This window comes from Etheostoma cragini, chromosome 17, assembly GCF_013103735.1.
Source record: "Etheostoma cragini isolate CJK2018 chromosome 17, CSU_Ecrag_1.0, whole genome shotgun sequence".
Lineage (NCBI taxonomy): Eukaryota > Metazoa > Chordata > Actinopteri > Perciformes > Percidae > Etheostoma > Etheostoma cragini.
In genome coordinates, this window is record NC_048423.1 from 14,194,638 (window position 1) to 14,212,180 (window position 17,543).

Consider the following 17,543-nt stretch of genomic DNA (forward strand, 5'->3'; position numbering starts at 1 on the left):
AATATGTCTGTTGCATTAAATAATGATAACTGTTAAGTATCAAAAGTTGGCATCAAACATTTTGCAAGATACTTAGTTGTGTTGAATTCTTGACTGACTGACAATGTTCTAAACTCAACAAAGTTCCTTGTTCCCTGATCAAACTTCTAGTGTTAAGGCAACATTAAACACCGATGCACAAAGCAGTTCCAGATATTTTGTTTTTGGTTGCACATGTAACCACGCCCAACTCAAACAAATTGTACAGGTGTAAAATCTAAAACATCAAAACACACTGATAAAACTCAACTACTGAGCGCTTCAACATTTAAGTGGCCATTGGGACTATTTATCAATCCTGTTGAACCCTTACGGGTATACAGTACTAGTTATTTTCTACTTTAAGGTAGTAAAAGCCTCGCATATCATCCCTTTACTTTTGGGTGTTAAGTAGGTGTGGATTTTACACTTGATCTTGAGTACACACAAAGACAATTGCATACTGCTTGTGTAGACATCTCAAAATCAACACTTACAGATGAAATCGTAGAATATACAGTATATGTAATGTGTTATCAGATTATTAGCACTGTCTTTTTTCTCTAGACTTGAAATACAAGTGTGTTTCAAGACCCATTCTTTTACTTTAGTGCCAGGAGCACAGATAAAAACAGATGTAGGGATGTTTGTTACCAAATGACGACTCATCAGATTCCTGCAGCTGTTTTGTATTATGTTTCCCTAAAAAACGTTTCAAGTGAACTTTAGCTAATGGTCCATGGGTAGAGTGTCTCCTGTCTAAGGCATATGACTCGTTTGGTGCCTAACAGGGCATTGGATACTTAGAATTCTTGGATAATCAGAAATACGTTCTGTTCAAGAATGCTTAAATATCACATGCATCTGCAGATGTATCCGTATATCAACTGTAACTAAAGTGGAGAGCAAGGCAATTGAGCCTAGGGTTTGAAAATGGCTTTGCAAATCTCTTGATTGACAGTTCAAAAATAGAAAACGTATCCTCTGAATAATTAATTTCGTGAATTTTATTCAGATGACAAGAGTGAGAACGACTGGAAATAATACATATTTCAACTAAACATTCAACAGGTTAATATCGACCACACTGAAATCATATTCCACTTAGATTGTTTTTGGCATAAGCGTATGTTTTTTTGGAAAATGTGTAATATGATCTAGGGAGTCTTTTTAAAGCATTCCGTTTTCTTTCCATGATTGCCTTTTGATATATTAAGACAAGGACAAATGTGTCTGGCTTATGGAAGTCTCAGGGCAGCTACAAATAAATACGGTGTAGCTCACTATTATATACTCTCCCGATTTCCCAGAAACGTTGGAAATGTCCGATCTCAACAGAGATGCCCTCGAATGTTTGTGTTGCGTCCCCATAATCAATGATAACCAGCCGCATGCATATATTATTCTACTGCTTTTAACAAGCACATAGAAGAAAAGAGAGATGGATAAGGAACAGGGAGGTAGTCTTCTTTAAATGTCTTGCAAGAATAAGGTGGAGTCTGGAAAAGCAATTAAAAACAGTTCTGCTTCAACATGAATGTTGACTTCTATGGAAAAAGGCTCAAGTCCAAATAAAAATCTCTGAGTTAAGCACAAACAGTCCTCACCTTAAATGGAGGTAAAACTGATAAAGAAATGCTGCGGATTTTTACAAGGTCAAGTAAGATATACACAATATAAAGTATATCAAAAATAATTTATTTCACAATATGTCGCTTACGCCTCTGGTGAACTGCCACTACAATTTAACACACATGGTAGCGGATAAATAATAAAAATAAAAAATCATATAGGACTCATTTGTCCCTTTGCAATATGGTTTTTGTGGGCCTGATTTAACTTCAAAATTTCCTAAAAGTATCTCACGCTACTATATTTAGTTGTTTTATAACAGCAGATTCACCACTCTGTAAACTGGCAAGACACTCATATACAGTGACACATGATAAAGGACACATTCAATCTTGTTGAAGGTTTTAAAATGCCACATTAGCCATCAACATTTTGTAACTTTGTGACTTTTACTGCTCTGAATTCATAAAACCAAAGGTAGCTTTGATGTGAAGACCCCTTAATTACTTATCACCATATCACCATATTACATTTTACAGAAATGAAAAAAATGGCTGATCATAATTGTGATCTTGTCAAATTATGCATTAAAAAATCTGACTGTCTGAGAGACAGTATATATAGAGAAGTGTACACAAACATGCGCGCGCACACACATGCCCACACATACACACACTGTATAAGGAAAGACAGACTATAACAACTTACACAGTTATCCTCAGAGCCTGAGGCAATGAAGCGCCCACATGGTGAGATGGCTGAAGAGCATGGATGGCAGCGGTTTAGATGGTTCTCATAACGCCGTACACACCTGAGGAGGAGTTATGGTCTTATTAAAAGCACATAACATTCATACTTTATACAATTATATAATTTAATCCAAATATTTACTTTACCTTGAACTCTGTGTCAAGAAGGACTGTGATATAGAAGGGGAGATCTTTGAAAAACACAGTATTATAATCTAAAAAACCATGCTTGTGAAGTGAGATATCTCAGATGAAGAATGGCCCCCTTGTGCAACTCAATGCTGTTTCTTTTGGTTTGCAACAGCGTGTAATGTCTTTACAATGCCACTAACAGCTAGCTGAGCTAGGATCTCTGTATGGGCTGGCAAGTTGGCAGGGCTTCAACAGGATATGGTGAGAGCATGTCTTTGACATTCACATGCTAATGTCATTAAGCTGGACCAAAGTAGGTCATAGTCACTGTACTGGTAATAATAAAGATATTTGATTTACCCAGTATAGTGAGCAAGTTAAATGAAAGCAAGCAACAATACTGTCGGTTGTTGTTAATACTGTGTAAGAAAGCTGAACTCTATGGCATGCTTTTTTTTAATGTATTCACTGACATAACTGTATTTTGTAAGGCATTCCTTTCATTTTTCCAGTATATTGCCACCGTCAGCTAACTTTGCTGTTTGCCCTTAAAGCCCTCAGAAGAGTAAATTACAAAGAGTAGCTGGCTGCACCTCATGAGACGGAGTTGGTTCAGACAAAAACCTAATGTCCTGACAATGCTGTAAAAATGACAACCTGACTGAAAAGAAGAAGAAGAAGAATGAATACTTTGCTAAAGAGGTCCGGAGGAAAGACAACCCATAGCCTTCACTGTGAAGATGATTGACTTGCCCTTTGTAAGAACATACTGAAAATGTTTGAAATAATTTTGATTTCATCAAAATACTTATGTCCAGGTTAGCTTGAATTTAATAATACACCCAACAGGGTCATATTATCTCGTGTGTGACGGCTACTCATGACAAACCTCTTATCATTTCATCAAAGCAAGAAGAATGAGAAGTATCTGTTCCTAAATTTCCACTGGTCCATCTGGCCATTCAGGTCTGCAGCAGCGCTGACACAAAAGGGCCACTATCACATTGATAAGAAACAGTTTAACAAGTAGGAAAAAAAACACTCATCTGGTGTTTTGACTTGAACAGCAGAAATGCTGCCACCCCCACCCCAACCTACACACACACACACACACACACACACATTCTCCATGTTGTGTGAGGGATGTCTATCCACTAGTTGCCTAATGACTAACACAGACTGACCTGGAGGGTCTGATACTCTTAGGTTGGGACTATACGGTTACTGAATCCACTTGGGTATTCAGTGTCAGTCATCAAGGTAATCAGCAGCCTAATTATAGCTATTTATTCGCAGCCAATATATTTCACCCGCTAAGGCAAAATCTTGCTTTGACTTGTACTATTTGATAATATTTAATAAAAACGCATTATTGATCTATTAAGTCACAGCATTAATTTATCAGATGATGGAAATTTCACCAGATTCAAGAGAATACATCACTGGACTAAAGAGAAACATCTGTTCTCTCTATGTTTAGAATCACTATCTAAATGGAGCTCATCAGAAACTATGCTGAATACTGCAGTGTAGAGCCATAAACTGGAACCTTGCACACTAAATCACATCATTTGTAAATACAAGGGGTGAGGGAACTTAACTTGCCTATAATTATTTAAGTGTTGCAGCTGTTCATAAACTACTTTACTACTACTATGTACTTGCCTATAAAAGTAAAGGTGATGATTCCCTAAGAAGACTGCTTGATTGTTTTTATGACATAAAAAGACTGGACAGCTTTAAACTTTTTACATTTTATTGAAAGTAAAACTGAAGTCATGATATTTAGACCCAGTAGTGCTCCCAACTGGACCTGGGTACCCTGACACCCTATGTCAAGTCCATGGTGACTAACATTGGGGTTAAAATGGACAGCGAGTTTCAACTAGAGAATGAGATCAATTCATTGTAAATCTAGTTTCTTTCAATTCAGGCTGCTTACCAAACTAAAGCCATTTTTATCTTTCAATGATATTCAGAGGGTTATACATGCTTTTATCACAATTCGCCTGGATTACTGTAGTGCTCTGTATGTAGGTACTAACCAGGCCTCCCTCCCCAGATTACAAAAGGTTCAAAATGCTGCTGCTCGACTTCCTACTGGCACTCGCAAACAAGATCACATTACCCCTGTTCTTGTCTCCCTTCATTGGCTACCGGTTTGCTTTAGAATACTTTTTAAGATTCTGTTGTTTGTTTTTAAAACTCTGTATAGTTGAGACCCAGCGTATATCGCTGACTTACTGAAGCCGCACACTCCTCTGAGGTCGTTAAGGTCAGCTGACCAGTTACTCCTTGTTTTCCAAAGAACGCGGCTCAAAAATAGGGGAGATCGAGCCTTCTCAGTCATGGCCCCAAGGCTTTGGAACTCACTTTTATTAATCGGCCTTTAAACCGTAAAACATATTATTTTTCTAGTCTGTTATTTGTTTGAAATGTTTGTTTTGTTATTCACGTATTTATAATCATGTTAATGTCCAGTACTGTGGTCAACCTGGTTGTTTTAAATTTGCTTTACAAAGAAAGATGGATTGGGTTAGATAAACCACTACCCTTATTAAATGAATGTTTGTGTTGTCTGAAAAGGAAGGAGCAAGAAGTGCTGGGGATTCGAATGTGAGAGAGTAAAATAAAAGTTTCCACTGAGGGAAATGTACATTCCCCATTGTGGTTTTTCTGACGGAACACAGTATTGACCCCAAGTTTGTCCCAACTTAGAGTTTCCGTCAATGGAGTTGAGTCTAATAAAAACACTGTTCCATTAATTGTGCTGTACAGTGGTCATAGCCATAGACAGTATCACCATGGGCAAACAAATGTAAGCTTTTATTCAGACAGTTAATCAACCTTTGTCAACATGTTTTTCTATTCTATATTAAGGCTCTGTAGCCATTCAACTAGCTTTGATTTAAGAAGAAATGCTACACTGAATACAATCATTCTATTATCACGAGGAGCAGTCAAATAAAATTTTTATATTGCCTTATTATATCATGAGAAAATTCTGATGAACATAAAACCTGGAACAGACTTAACTACTTCCATTAGCGGCAAGTCTCACAAAGGAAAAGAAATGTATTAATTTAGGGGAGCTGTAACTCTTTTTGTTGTTAGTACTAGCTCCAGAACCAGACACATGAGGCTTATCAAAGAGGGAAATCAAATTAAAATAACAGAGCCAATAGATAAAACAAAAAAAGAAGCTAAGACTGCATATTGCTTTCATACAGCCATATGTTTTACTTCACAGAAACTGCATCCGCGAAAGGATGCTTGATGACAGCTCTAAGAACCAGGAGATGACCTGGAAACCAGGCACAAATATTTATCAGATAGAAATAAGGTTTTGATTGAGTCTGGGATGAGGAGTTAAACATAGAAGTATTCTCAGACATGAAAGAATGAACTTATTAAAAAATGCCTTCACCGGGCCAAAAAGAACATTTTGAAATCCAACAGAGCCTACTTGAATTATCCGCCTTATATGGAAATTATACTAAGGGCCAAAGAAATATATTCTCAGCTACGTACTTTGGAAATTGAACAGTTGCAATTCAATCATTAACAGAGGTATGTTTGTATAAGAAACAATGTTGATGTAATTGGAATATCATGTCATTTTGCACTCTCAGGAAGCCCGAGGTTAAGACTGTTATGCCGGCACAAAAACAAATGGGATACAAATGACATAACAGTTTCCTTAATGTTACTTATCACTTCACATGTGTTATGGGCATCCTTCTGCAAGGAAACAGGAAAAAATACTGTACATAAAGTAGATGATTATCATGATGATAACCTGTATAGATGTTGCATGGAGGAGATTCCAATGCTTAATCTGAATTCATGGGAAAACACTATTATTTCACGATGAGGGGGTGATTTCAGAATTTTATGCCGGTTGTTTTGGATAGCACTATTTGCCAGGTGTCCAAAATGTCATAAAAAGCAATTGTTTTGGTCAAGTAGCCATACACTTCTATAATGCCACCAATGTTGTGGTCATAGGTTTTAAATCCAACAGAAAAGACTATTATAAAACCAACCTCAGTGTACGGAGGTCCCAAATCTTCACACCATCTGTGACTGCACTGGTAAGGAAGAGGTTGTACGAATCAGGCGCTTGTGTGCTAAACATGGAGCCCTGTGAAAAATACACAAAATAAAAATGACTAGTCAGTAAATGCATGGCTGAAATAAGTTGCATATCAGCTTCTCTTTTTGTCCAGTGCTGAAAAGGTTTGTTGCCGTTTATTCTGTAATGGCAAATAGTTGTCATAGTATTAGTCCAGGTAGCATTGTTACTACTTAATAGTAGAATGAGACATTAACAATGTGACAATCTAAGCACATTCGGGCTAAAAGGAATTCTCCTTCTAGTCATTTTCCATCTATTTACATATATAGATTTTCCACTGCACATTTATACATTTATTCCATATATAACAATTCACACCAGGTTTTTAGTTGATACAGTGGAGAGTGTGGAGAGAGAGAGAGAGAGAGAGAGAGAGAGAGAGAGAGAGAGAGAGAGAGAGAGAGAGAGAGAGAGAGAGAGAGAAAGAGAGAGAGAGAAAGGGAGAGGAAGAGAGAAAGAGAGATAGAGAGAGAGAGAGAGAGAGAGAAAGGGAGAGGAAGAGAGAAAGAGAGAGAGAGAGAGAGAGAGAGAGAGAGAGAGAAAGAGAGAGAGAGAGAGAGAGAGAGAAAGAGCAGCAGTGAGTGTACTTTTTTGTTTAGATTTCCATTAGAAGTGTGAGAATGGGACTCTGAGAGGGCATTTCCAGTTCCATTTTCCGAGAAGTCCTCTGCCATGATTAGTTCCAGGTGAATTTTTGCAATGGAAATTTGAAGTGGGAAAAGCTGCTTCACTTGCTGAGGTTCCTGATGTTTGGTCTGCTTCGAGTGGCGAAAGCAAGAGGGGTGGAAGGGTGATGTTATGTGTACAGTCCCCAGGCAGGGGCAATCCCTCTGATCCGCAGGTGTTAACCCTGCAGCACCCAAAAGGCCCTTGGGCACCCAGGCGGAGGACCCCACATTGACGCAATAGCCAAGCTTTAACAACACACTGCAGGCTTTCCACAGTGTATGGCACACAATAGCTGGCGTGACAAAGAGCAGGCACCTCTGGGTCGAAGGAGTATAGACAGCTGCGTGTTGAATGGGTTGATGCATTTCATCCGTGCCACTAGCTGCAGTGTGTTCAGCTAATCCTAATATGCACAGGTCAACATGCAGAAAGTCAATACCCCTAGGTCACTAGGTACAAGTCTGTCTCTCAAACACAAATACACACTTTTCTGTGTTTCAGTAAGTTATAAAAGCATCTATAAGATTTCCATATTTGTATTATCAAAATGAATGTCTTTGTTGCTATTACAAAGCTGGCAAACATTAATATGACTAAATATGGAGAAAAAAAATTCACTTTATTGTAAAATGTAAAGTGATAGCTTCACAGAAATGTAAATAATATGCAGAAAACCCAGACGCATTCAAATGCATTCATTTATTACTTTATCTACAGTTTTGAGTGATGCAGTGTTGCATTCTTTATAGCACTATAATGGATGTGGATACATGCCTAGGCTGTCTACTTGTTAGACACCAGCAAATTGGGCCCACATTAGTCCAAGACAGTGATGTGGGAGCAAGGCCACATAAACCCAAACTCCATCATGGAACAGCATTACTCCAAGGCTACTATCCAGCATGGAATCTCCTTCTGCCATCTCCTATGGCAGGCTTAATCCTGATGCACCAGAGATTTACATTCAAACACTCAGCAAGATGAATGATACTGATGATGGCGCGTCCTGTCTGTCGATCATGGAAACTTTTGGGTAACCATGACATTTTTTTTAACTGTGACCTTCTTTACTCACACCACAAACACTTTTATTCCCTCAAATATGATCTGTGTCTGATTCGTGCAACACTCATTGATGTCTTATGTAAGACTATAACATCTGCCAAATAGTAGGCCCCTGAAGAGTAAGACGGAAGATGGGTACCACAATTGATGCAAAGCCAAGCAAATGATTTGCTATGTGGGTAAATGTCCCTCAGTCTGCCTGTGGAGTGATAAGATGTCTTTGCATCTTTCCATTTACAAAGGTTACGTTTTATAATCTAACTATAATAACTTATATTTGTGACTTTTTGAAAAAAAATTAAAATGTGTCTTATTTTGGCATCGTTCACAACAATAGGGGTTGCTTGCTCAATGGTCTCCAGTCTTACTCTACACTGTACTAAACGATTTATCTCTGAAAAATCTACGCATAGAGACCACATGGTGAACACATTTCTTGTACTGTATGTCACTTACACATTTGCCATCATTAACTTTACATCTTATTACAAATATAGTAAAGAAAATAATACCTATTTGACCAGTCGTTTTATTTACAGGGACATTTAAACGGCCTTACCTTGTTCTGTGTGATGCAGTGGACGGCTCTGCTGTGGGCATCAGGGAGCGCTGCGGCAACTGTACCGCTGTTCATGTCAAATACTTGAATGGACCGATCTGAACCACACACCAGAACGATATCTGAGACAGCTTTTAAGGAAAGTCATACGATTTATTATTTGAAAACTATAGCCTGCAGTAGATGAAATGTGTGATCTCTAAGTTCCTATTATGTAAAGTGTTCAAAGTAATTTTTCTAGGACAAAATAAAAAACATAAGAAAGTCAACTTCACCTTATAATGCAGGGGCCAGCCCCGGAGCAGCATTTGTGCTGACCCATGAACATAATAATAATAATAATAACAATAATAATAATAACTTGTATTTATATAGCGCCTTTCATGAAACCCAAGAATACCTTACAATGGACAATTACTGTGGCTAAGCTTAAGGAAGTTGTAGGCTGCGGTACACAGGTGGTGTTTCAGTTTTTTTTTTTTTAAATAACATAGCTGAATACATACGTTTGCTTTCTGGCAGAAAGCTTCTATCTTTGTTTAATGATACACAAATGAATCCTTAATCGATATAGAAAAACCAGACTAAATATCAAAGCTTTTTTTTTTACTGTAATTCCTGTATGTCCATTTCCACTCCCAAGCATGGTGGTGCAAAATAACAGGTTCTCACTCATTCCAACGCAGCTTACAGTAGATTTTCTGGAAAGTAAATGCATTGTAAACTCTAACGAGGGGCTGGAATGCAGACATTCCTGAAAAATTAAAGAGACCTAAATGATTTACAGGTGAGTAGGCAGTGGAAGCCCTAAGGGAACATGTGTTCACTTTCCCTTCCACAGCATCGATAGAGTCTAAACTATAAGACTTCCAGCTGCAAGAACAATAATAATAGGAAAAAGGATACAAGAGAAGAAATCATTGATTGAAGACAAGGCAGTGATGTCTGTTGCTGATGTTGTTGTAATGCATCTTGCCAATTTGATGAGACTCCGCTGCTGATATCTGAAAAGAAAAAGAAGACGCTGCATCATTTTCTAAACAAACACAGATGAATTTATGATCAATATTTTAAAATAACCACTGCACACCTATCATTCATCTACTGTATGCCTGAGCTGTACAGCTTTAGGAGAGAATTTTTATTTAAAAAATAGACCGCCAAAGTCTATGATAAGAACTTTGTCTATAGCAACGGTGTTATAAAGAAAAATCTATACTTCCATGATTGACCAATCAGAAACAAGTATTCAACAAGGCTGTTGAAATGAAATGAAATGTAAGAACTACTTGGATGTTAGTATTGTAGATTAATGAATGAGGCATTGACAGAGCTTTATTGTTGATTTCCCATTCCATGCTGAACTGTTCTCTATAATAATTCCTTGTATTTACCTTTTTATGTCATCATGTGTGATATCCACATTATATAGGTACAAGTAGAGAGAGGGTCCAGATGCCATAAGAAGAAATTTGTCGAGGTAATAAAACTGAGCACTTCTAATGGGTTTTGAGAACAAACTGTCACCCTAAAGAAGGAAGAAACAAGAAAAAAGATAAATCTCTAGGAATCAGAGACATTCATGATGCAAGCATATACATTACCAAAATAAAACTAAAACCTTATTTAAAGTAAGGCATGACTGAAAAGAATATATTTTAGCAATGACTCTTCTAACTAACTTTTTTAATCATTGGGAACATCAATAATGATAAAAAAGAAACAAAGAAAACTCAAAATGTCTTTAGTAGTTTTGTCTAAATACATACAGTACTCCATATTGCCTGATGGTGATTTAAAGAAAAGTCAAGGCTGAATTTTTTAAAGAAATAAAAAGCTGTAATAGTTTTGTACACTGCTTTAACTTTTTATTGCTCAAAATGGAACACGTGACAACCTCAAATGTGGAGAGATAATCTGCACATAATGTCTCTGTTATCCCATTAAATCCAAGAGAAAAACACTTGTGGGCACTAATGGTAGACCATTTAAATCTTAAGTTTTTGCTCTAACCCTCATCCAACATCTAACATCTCCTCATTTTGTCTCTTTAAAGTTCATAGCAAAGTTCTTCACACAATGTCGAAAAAAGGCCTAAAAAAAAATCTGTTCCAAAAAAGGAGGTAGTGGACTCAAGAAAAAGATTCCTATCTGCAAAGCAAGGATGGTTAGCATCAGCTATGGGGAGACCCCAGATTTTGTTTGCACTTGGCATGGGGAGGTAGACACACTTTTGACTGTCCCATTAAATGCAACACTCCATGAAGTGAAGAGTGTCTGCAAATAATCAGAGTTTTGGATGCTCTGAGTCCAGCAGATGCTTTGAATGACAAAGTCACTATCGTTGAGCCAAGAAACACACAATTTAATCATCCCAATTAATTTTGTGTTTTTTTAATTCCATGAGGAAATGGTTATTAGAAAAGGAAAAAGTGAATTAAGCAGGTTTTATATCAATATGTCAAAAGATACAACTTGACAGTATACAGAAATCCCCCTGCAGAAGCTCTGTTGCAAAGGTGTGCCAGTTTCAAATGCATTACAGACAAAACAAATTAGAGACTTTTCATCAGCATCTCTTGCTGTACCTGCAACACCACTATATAATATAGTGCGCCTATTCCATCACACTTAATATACAAATCTCTTAATACTGTATGTAACTTAATAACAGAATCCAAACCTGAGACATTCTACGTTGAAAGCATGTTCTTGAGAACAACTAATGAAAACATTGTGGATACAGTAGCTAGAAACTACTTCTTTTTTTTTTTTTTTACTGTCATTCAAGTGTGGCATTGTTGCCGCATATACTGCACTACACCGCAAATAGGGGCAAAATCCTTCCAGCAATCATAGTCATCGTTGAAGATAGGAGTGAGTGGGAAAAATGTGTACTGCATGTGTCTGTAGTTATTGGGTTATACTTCTAAACCAAATTGAGTTTTTTTAGGACATTTTTGCAAAATGAGGTCACTCTGGCTCTTCCTCATTTTTTTTATGGTTGGACTTAGAACAATACGTTTTTGGAGGTTTGATAACGACCTAAGGTAGGGAATGTAGTGCTAATTATTGGGGTGATAGGGACTGAATGAAGTATATAGAAAAATGGAAGAAAAAAAATACATACAGTAGGTACAAGTGTGTGTTACAGAATGCATGGGACATTTACCATGATAATAGCCGGCTCTGGGCTGCCATGGGTCCAAATTCGTAGAGACTGGTCTTCTGACGCACTCAACCACCACTGTCTGTTGAGGCTCCAGCTCACACTGCTCACTGGCTTGTCATGCCCTGCTTATAAAGAGAGGTTTGAAATGAACCTGGAAACAGTCTGTGGCTGCAACATTGACTTTTATGGTTGTATTCAGAGAGTCAGGCAGAGGGAAGAGGCCCACGGTGTCTGTGTTCACCTCCACTTCTTATCTCTGCTACCCCCTTGTGTAGACTCCGTTCCCGCTGCATTTGAGCCATCAACAGATGCTTGACATGGAGGGATAGCCTTTCTTTGCCTGGCAATTAACTTTTGCTGGGTGGCAGACATAATTAAATGCTTTTACTATTACTTTAATCCTCAATACTGTGTAAAATAGTGAGAAACTTCTGCCCTATTTGGTCTCAGAAGACAATGTTCCCTTTTCATGTTTCCTTTTTCTATCATCACCTAGGTTTTCTAGTAAAGGAGAATTCTTTATCTACAATAAAGTGAAGTAAGTAAGTAAATATTTGGATTTGGGGAACCAGAGGGTCGCCGGATCAAGTCCACATACGGACCAAAGTATGGTGGTGGACTGGTAGCCGGAGAAGTGCCAGTTCATCTCCTGGGCACTGCCAAGGTGCTCTTGAGCAAGGCACTGATCACCCAAATGCTCGGTGCGCCTTTCCATGGGCAGCCCCCTCATTCTGACATCTCTCCATTTAGTGCATGTATAGGTTCTGAGCATGTGTGTGTAATTCAGGCCTGTGTGTAATGTGTGTAATATATAAAGAGTGTAAATTGTAATTTCCCCTTGTGGGACTAATAAAGGAAATCTTAATCTTAATCTTAATTTTCCTTGAGTTGTTTCATGGATTTTAAGCCATGGATCCATTTCAACATGTTAATCAGAATAACCCAAATCTGAGTTAAGGATGAACTTCTTGGTATTGACATCCTCTTCAGGGGTAAAACTTTAACCTTGGATTGCTCTAAAATGTGAGCATACTTTGTGAGAAGTTAATTATTAAAATGTTTTATTAAAAATGTCGTGAATAATGCATGAATGATTCATCCTTTTCAAACGCACTACTGAAAAAACACTTAGGTGACAGAGGGCAAACACTGTATAAGCCAGACTTAAAAGGAAAGGATGCTTCATGCACCTCATACACTACTACTGCACCTGTGTAGACAGTTGGATTGCCAGCAAGAGAAGACTTGTACAAAAACACTGAGCTGTCGCCAAGACCACACAGGACTTGTTTTCCGTCACCTGGGAGAGAAAAGGAAACAAAGAACCGTTTGATTGATTTTTTAAGGACTCAACAGACACTTTATATTACCAAAATAGGGGTAATAGAGGTGAGGTGTTCTGTCTGAAATAGGAACATTTACATTCTAAAATGTTTATGATTCTCTAACATCAACAATACACTGATCCTAATTTATAACTAATCATAATTCATTAATGATTGTTTAACCTGAAAACTGGATGCATGTAGTATACAACTTTTTCCAATCCCTGTTTCTGTTGACAAACTATTACAAATTCAAGCTCCTACAAATTCAATGCCCTCATGTTGTAGTATCGTAAAGGACCATCCTGTGGCCCTGACACATGATCAGACATAAGAAAAAGGCAGAGAAGAAGAACACAAATGGCAGGAAACGCAAAACACCTAAGAGAGCACCCCCCCATATGACTGTGATACTCAGATGGTATAATTGTATGTTTTAGTTGTCCTTTTAGACTTTGCATTGCTCCTTGGGAGTTCTTTTTACTGCCCTGTTGATTGAACAGAAAAGCATGTAGAATAATTGTTATTACTTAGTTATACTGTAGTCTGACAGCACGTATAGAGAATGTGAAGTTGTTGTTTCTGTTTACCTGCGCCTGCGTTTTTTCTTCCCTTCTCTATAAAGTATCATAAAAACTATTTGGCCAAACAAAGCAAGATAAGCAGGTAACTAGTGTGGCACAATTCAACAGAGCATGTCTTTTGACCGATACTGTAATACAGCTATACCAGCTGCGATGACAAAACAAAAACATGATGTCGGCCGATATTGCTCATCAACGATCGGCAATCGGTGGCAAAAAAACAAGATTGGGACATCTCGAGTTATCATATTATGTTTTACATATTTTGGTCTCACCTGAATATTGAAGGCAGTGGACTGGCTTGTTGACAATGCTAAGATGCATGTGTGGAATAGTAGGAGCTGCGCTGTCTGCTGGATAATCTCTGAGGAGTAAACCTCTAAATGAAAAAAAAGTATGTTTTACAAAAACAACATATCAAAATTTTCTCAACTTTGTATTACATTTGATGGGACGGCTTACATATTTTTGTTAGCTGTTTTAGAGGATGGATTCTTCTGGATGTTTGTTTTAGGTGAAAACATAATATTTCTGAAAAGCAAGAACAAAGACAAAATATTTCTGTGATGTAATGTATCAATTTATTTGATTCATCAAATCTCATTTCGTACTGTTTTTCTTAAATTTGATTCATTGCACATTTTCCATTTTACAATCCTCCTCTCACTTGAATCTAAACATTCATCTTTACCATCACTTTTGGACAATGCAACAAACTGTAATTTTCTTTAAGGCTAAAAACGTTACTCAGTGAACCTACCTTGGGGCACTAGTATATCCAGATGACTTCACTTTCGAGTGGAAAACCAGAGGCTGCTCCTTTATTCCTCCTTTGAAAAAAACAAAAGACAGTCCATTAGACACACACTGACAAACACAAGTACGTTTATGAGTATAAATTATCTACATACTAAACTATGTATGCCCAAAACAAATATAAAAGATACTAAAAATAAAGATTTCCATTCACAAATGAACAGATGTTACACTATGTGTCAAATGTTGAAAGGGAAATGACTTCTGCTCATTATTTTCCATAATTAGGATAGAACTACTTGTTATACTTTAGTGGATTTTCATGGTTACACTAGCAAAGGAAGATACAATGTTATTGGGTGATCACTCCGTGCTGTGAGCAATAAGTGCATCAGCCACAAACTGTAGGATGGTTAATTCTGTCCCCTGTTTGCTGTCAGTGCCTTTACTATATTACAATGAACTCACTTTTTCCACAACCATTAAAATGTGTGAGGTTTTCCAAAAACTGTTCTCCTTTCAAATACAGGCAAAGCAAGAAAAAGTCACATCATTTTGAGCAGCAATTTAGGACTAAAGTTGCATAGTGAAAAAGGATACTGATTTAGTATATAGCATTGACTCAACACTAGTTAATCACCTAAGCAGACATTTCTGCAGGACTTATCTAATATTAATTTATCAATTAATTTATTAGCGCAACAAAACTACAAACTACAAGTAAACCTGGTGAGGCAAATGTGTTTGAGCTCTTGAGATACAGCTCTTGATTTTGTTTAGTCTTTGCAATTATATATTTTACACAGCTATTGTTGATTCTGAAGTTAAATGACAGATAGTTATAATACAGGAACTTAAAAAAATGATTGGTACTGTAGTCCGATCCGGTCACACAGATGTGTTTATAGCAGCAGCTTAGTCTCTATGTTTCAAAATGACAAAAGACATTTAACTTTAATTTTTAACTTCATATTAAGAAAAGACAGCAACATCTTACAGTAACGTTAGCAAAAGACATACCAAATGTTAATAGTTTTAAATTGCTAATACATAATTATAATTACAAACATTGAACAGCTAAATATAACTATCATTTAGTGTTTTTAGTGCTAGGTACTGTTCATCAGTTGTCCTTCTAAGGCTCTTGGAAAACTCAGTGTAGGCACATTTCCCAACCCAATAATACATTTAATAAAATAAAAAGAAGCACATCTGGATCTCTTTTCAATCCTCTCTTATCTGGGAATGCTTTATATCTTTGATCAGCAGTGCCAATGTTCACCCCAGTTCTGGCTTGTAGGATATTTTCCAGTAAAGTACATTTGACAACCTCTGAACAATTATTTGGATCCCTTTTTCTTGGATTTTGAAGTGAAATGTGAGTTTGTATTAGTACATTTTGTTTTTTATCTGTCCAGCCCCAAAGGATAATTCTGTTGATACTATTAATGCTATGTTAGTTCTGTGAAAGCTACAGTCTTATATTCTGCCTTAGTTCAACATAACTTTTTTGGAGAGGCCTTCATTGTACCAGATGTTTACAAACCAAATGTAAAAGCTTTCGTGAACCTGGTATTTAACTTAGGTCAAATTGATATTGGTGGTTTAATATCAATCAGCAAAGAGAGTATAGAAAAGTACATAACAAATGTGCTTTTTCAGCTTGAGAACGAAAGGTCTTGTGAAACAGGTCGCTCACACGTAGCACCTTCCTCCATTCGTCCACTGTGAGTTGTATGAGGACATACTGGAAGCACAGTATAACAGATTATAAGCAGGAAACTAAGCAATTTACCCCAGAAATCTAATGACCTGGCAACACAATCCCTTGGCGTTGCTCAACAGCCCTATTAACCTCCTATTGATATATAATGGTCATTTAGTTTTATGGGGCAGTAAAAGTCTCATGATTTACGCTGACTTTACACTAGATGCTATTTGAAGCAAATTGACATTTTCAGACAAATTTCCAAGTTGAGTCATATCCGCGCAAAATCCCAGCAGTTTGCTCTGTGCTCCTTTAGCAGCACTTATTATGTAAGACTTAGCCTAAACTGTGTTAAGTATTACATTAAAGAAAAATATTGAAATACATAAGTCTAGCTCCAAACATTAGTATGTTTAGATGCTGATGCAACAACCAAAGGAGCAACAACTTAGTAATAACAATCTATCCGCTGTATTTACGTCTGTACCTGTAGGATAAAAAATCCCAATTGACAATGATTTGTTTTACAGTTTGGGTACTTTGCATTAGAAGGTACCAAGCTCAGGCCAGCCCCAGAGTATATTCTAAAATAAACCGCTAACTCCTGGGAAGGGAAAATTTAGACCTCCCTTTGAGTTAGCTGTTGGATGTGGCCCTAAAAGAAAATAATTCAAGCTTCTAAAATGAATTAACCATAGCACGTATATATATGTCTCTAAGATATTATTTTGACTGTAACTAGAATCTCTGGTACAAGTTTTTGCCTTACTGACCTGTGAAAAGTGGGTCACACAGTGGGAGAAAGGAGCATGAGCACAAATTAAAAAGATATCAGAGGCACGGTAAGTGCTGACGACTAAGGGTCTGACAGTCATAGAAATCCTTTAGCACCTAAAAAATATGCTGGCAATGTGGAACATGTGTGTAGCATAGTGGGGGAATGTACAAAGAGAGCAAAGAATGTACAACATGTACCTTATATTAACCACAATATCAAACTTGAATAGAGAGCTACAGAGCCAGTGAAATAGATTCACTAAACAATAAGGTACTCAGTACTGCTGTTGCTGTAAAGCAGTGACTAATGGAACAATAG

At 37.2% G+C, this 17,543-nt stretch overlaps 1 protein-coding gene across 3 annotated transcripts in view; it reads right to left on the reverse strand.

Moving 5' to 3' along the window:
- The window catches only part of wdr27 (WD repeat domain 27), a 39,957-nt gene that overhangs the window by 14,227 nt on the left and 8,187 nt on the right, over window positions 1-17,543 (reverse strand). For all 3 annotated transcript variants that reach the window (XM_034898841.1, XM_034898840.1, XM_034898842.1), the window contains exons 13-22: window positions 14,744-14,813; window positions 14,446-14,514; window positions 14,259-14,362; window positions 13,285-13,374; window positions 12,075-12,196; window positions 10,297-10,430; window positions 9,809-9,906; window positions 8,903-9,024; window positions 6,518-6,615; window positions 2,299-2,401 (exon numbers count right to left, since the gene is read on the reverse strand). In XM_034898841.1, coding sequence (XP_034754732.1) covers window positions 2,299-2,401; window positions 6,518-6,615; window positions 8,903-9,024; window positions 9,809-9,906; window positions 10,297-10,430; window positions 12,075-12,196; window positions 13,285-13,374; window positions 14,259-14,362; window positions 14,446-14,514; window positions 14,744-14,813 — 1,010 coding nt within the window. The remainder of the gene's footprint in view (window positions 1-2,298; window positions 2,402-6,517; window positions 6,616-8,902; window positions 9,025-9,808; window positions 9,907-10,296; window positions 10,431-12,074; window positions 12,197-13,284; window positions 13,375-14,258; window positions 14,363-14,445; window positions 14,515-14,743; window positions 14,814-17,543) is intronic.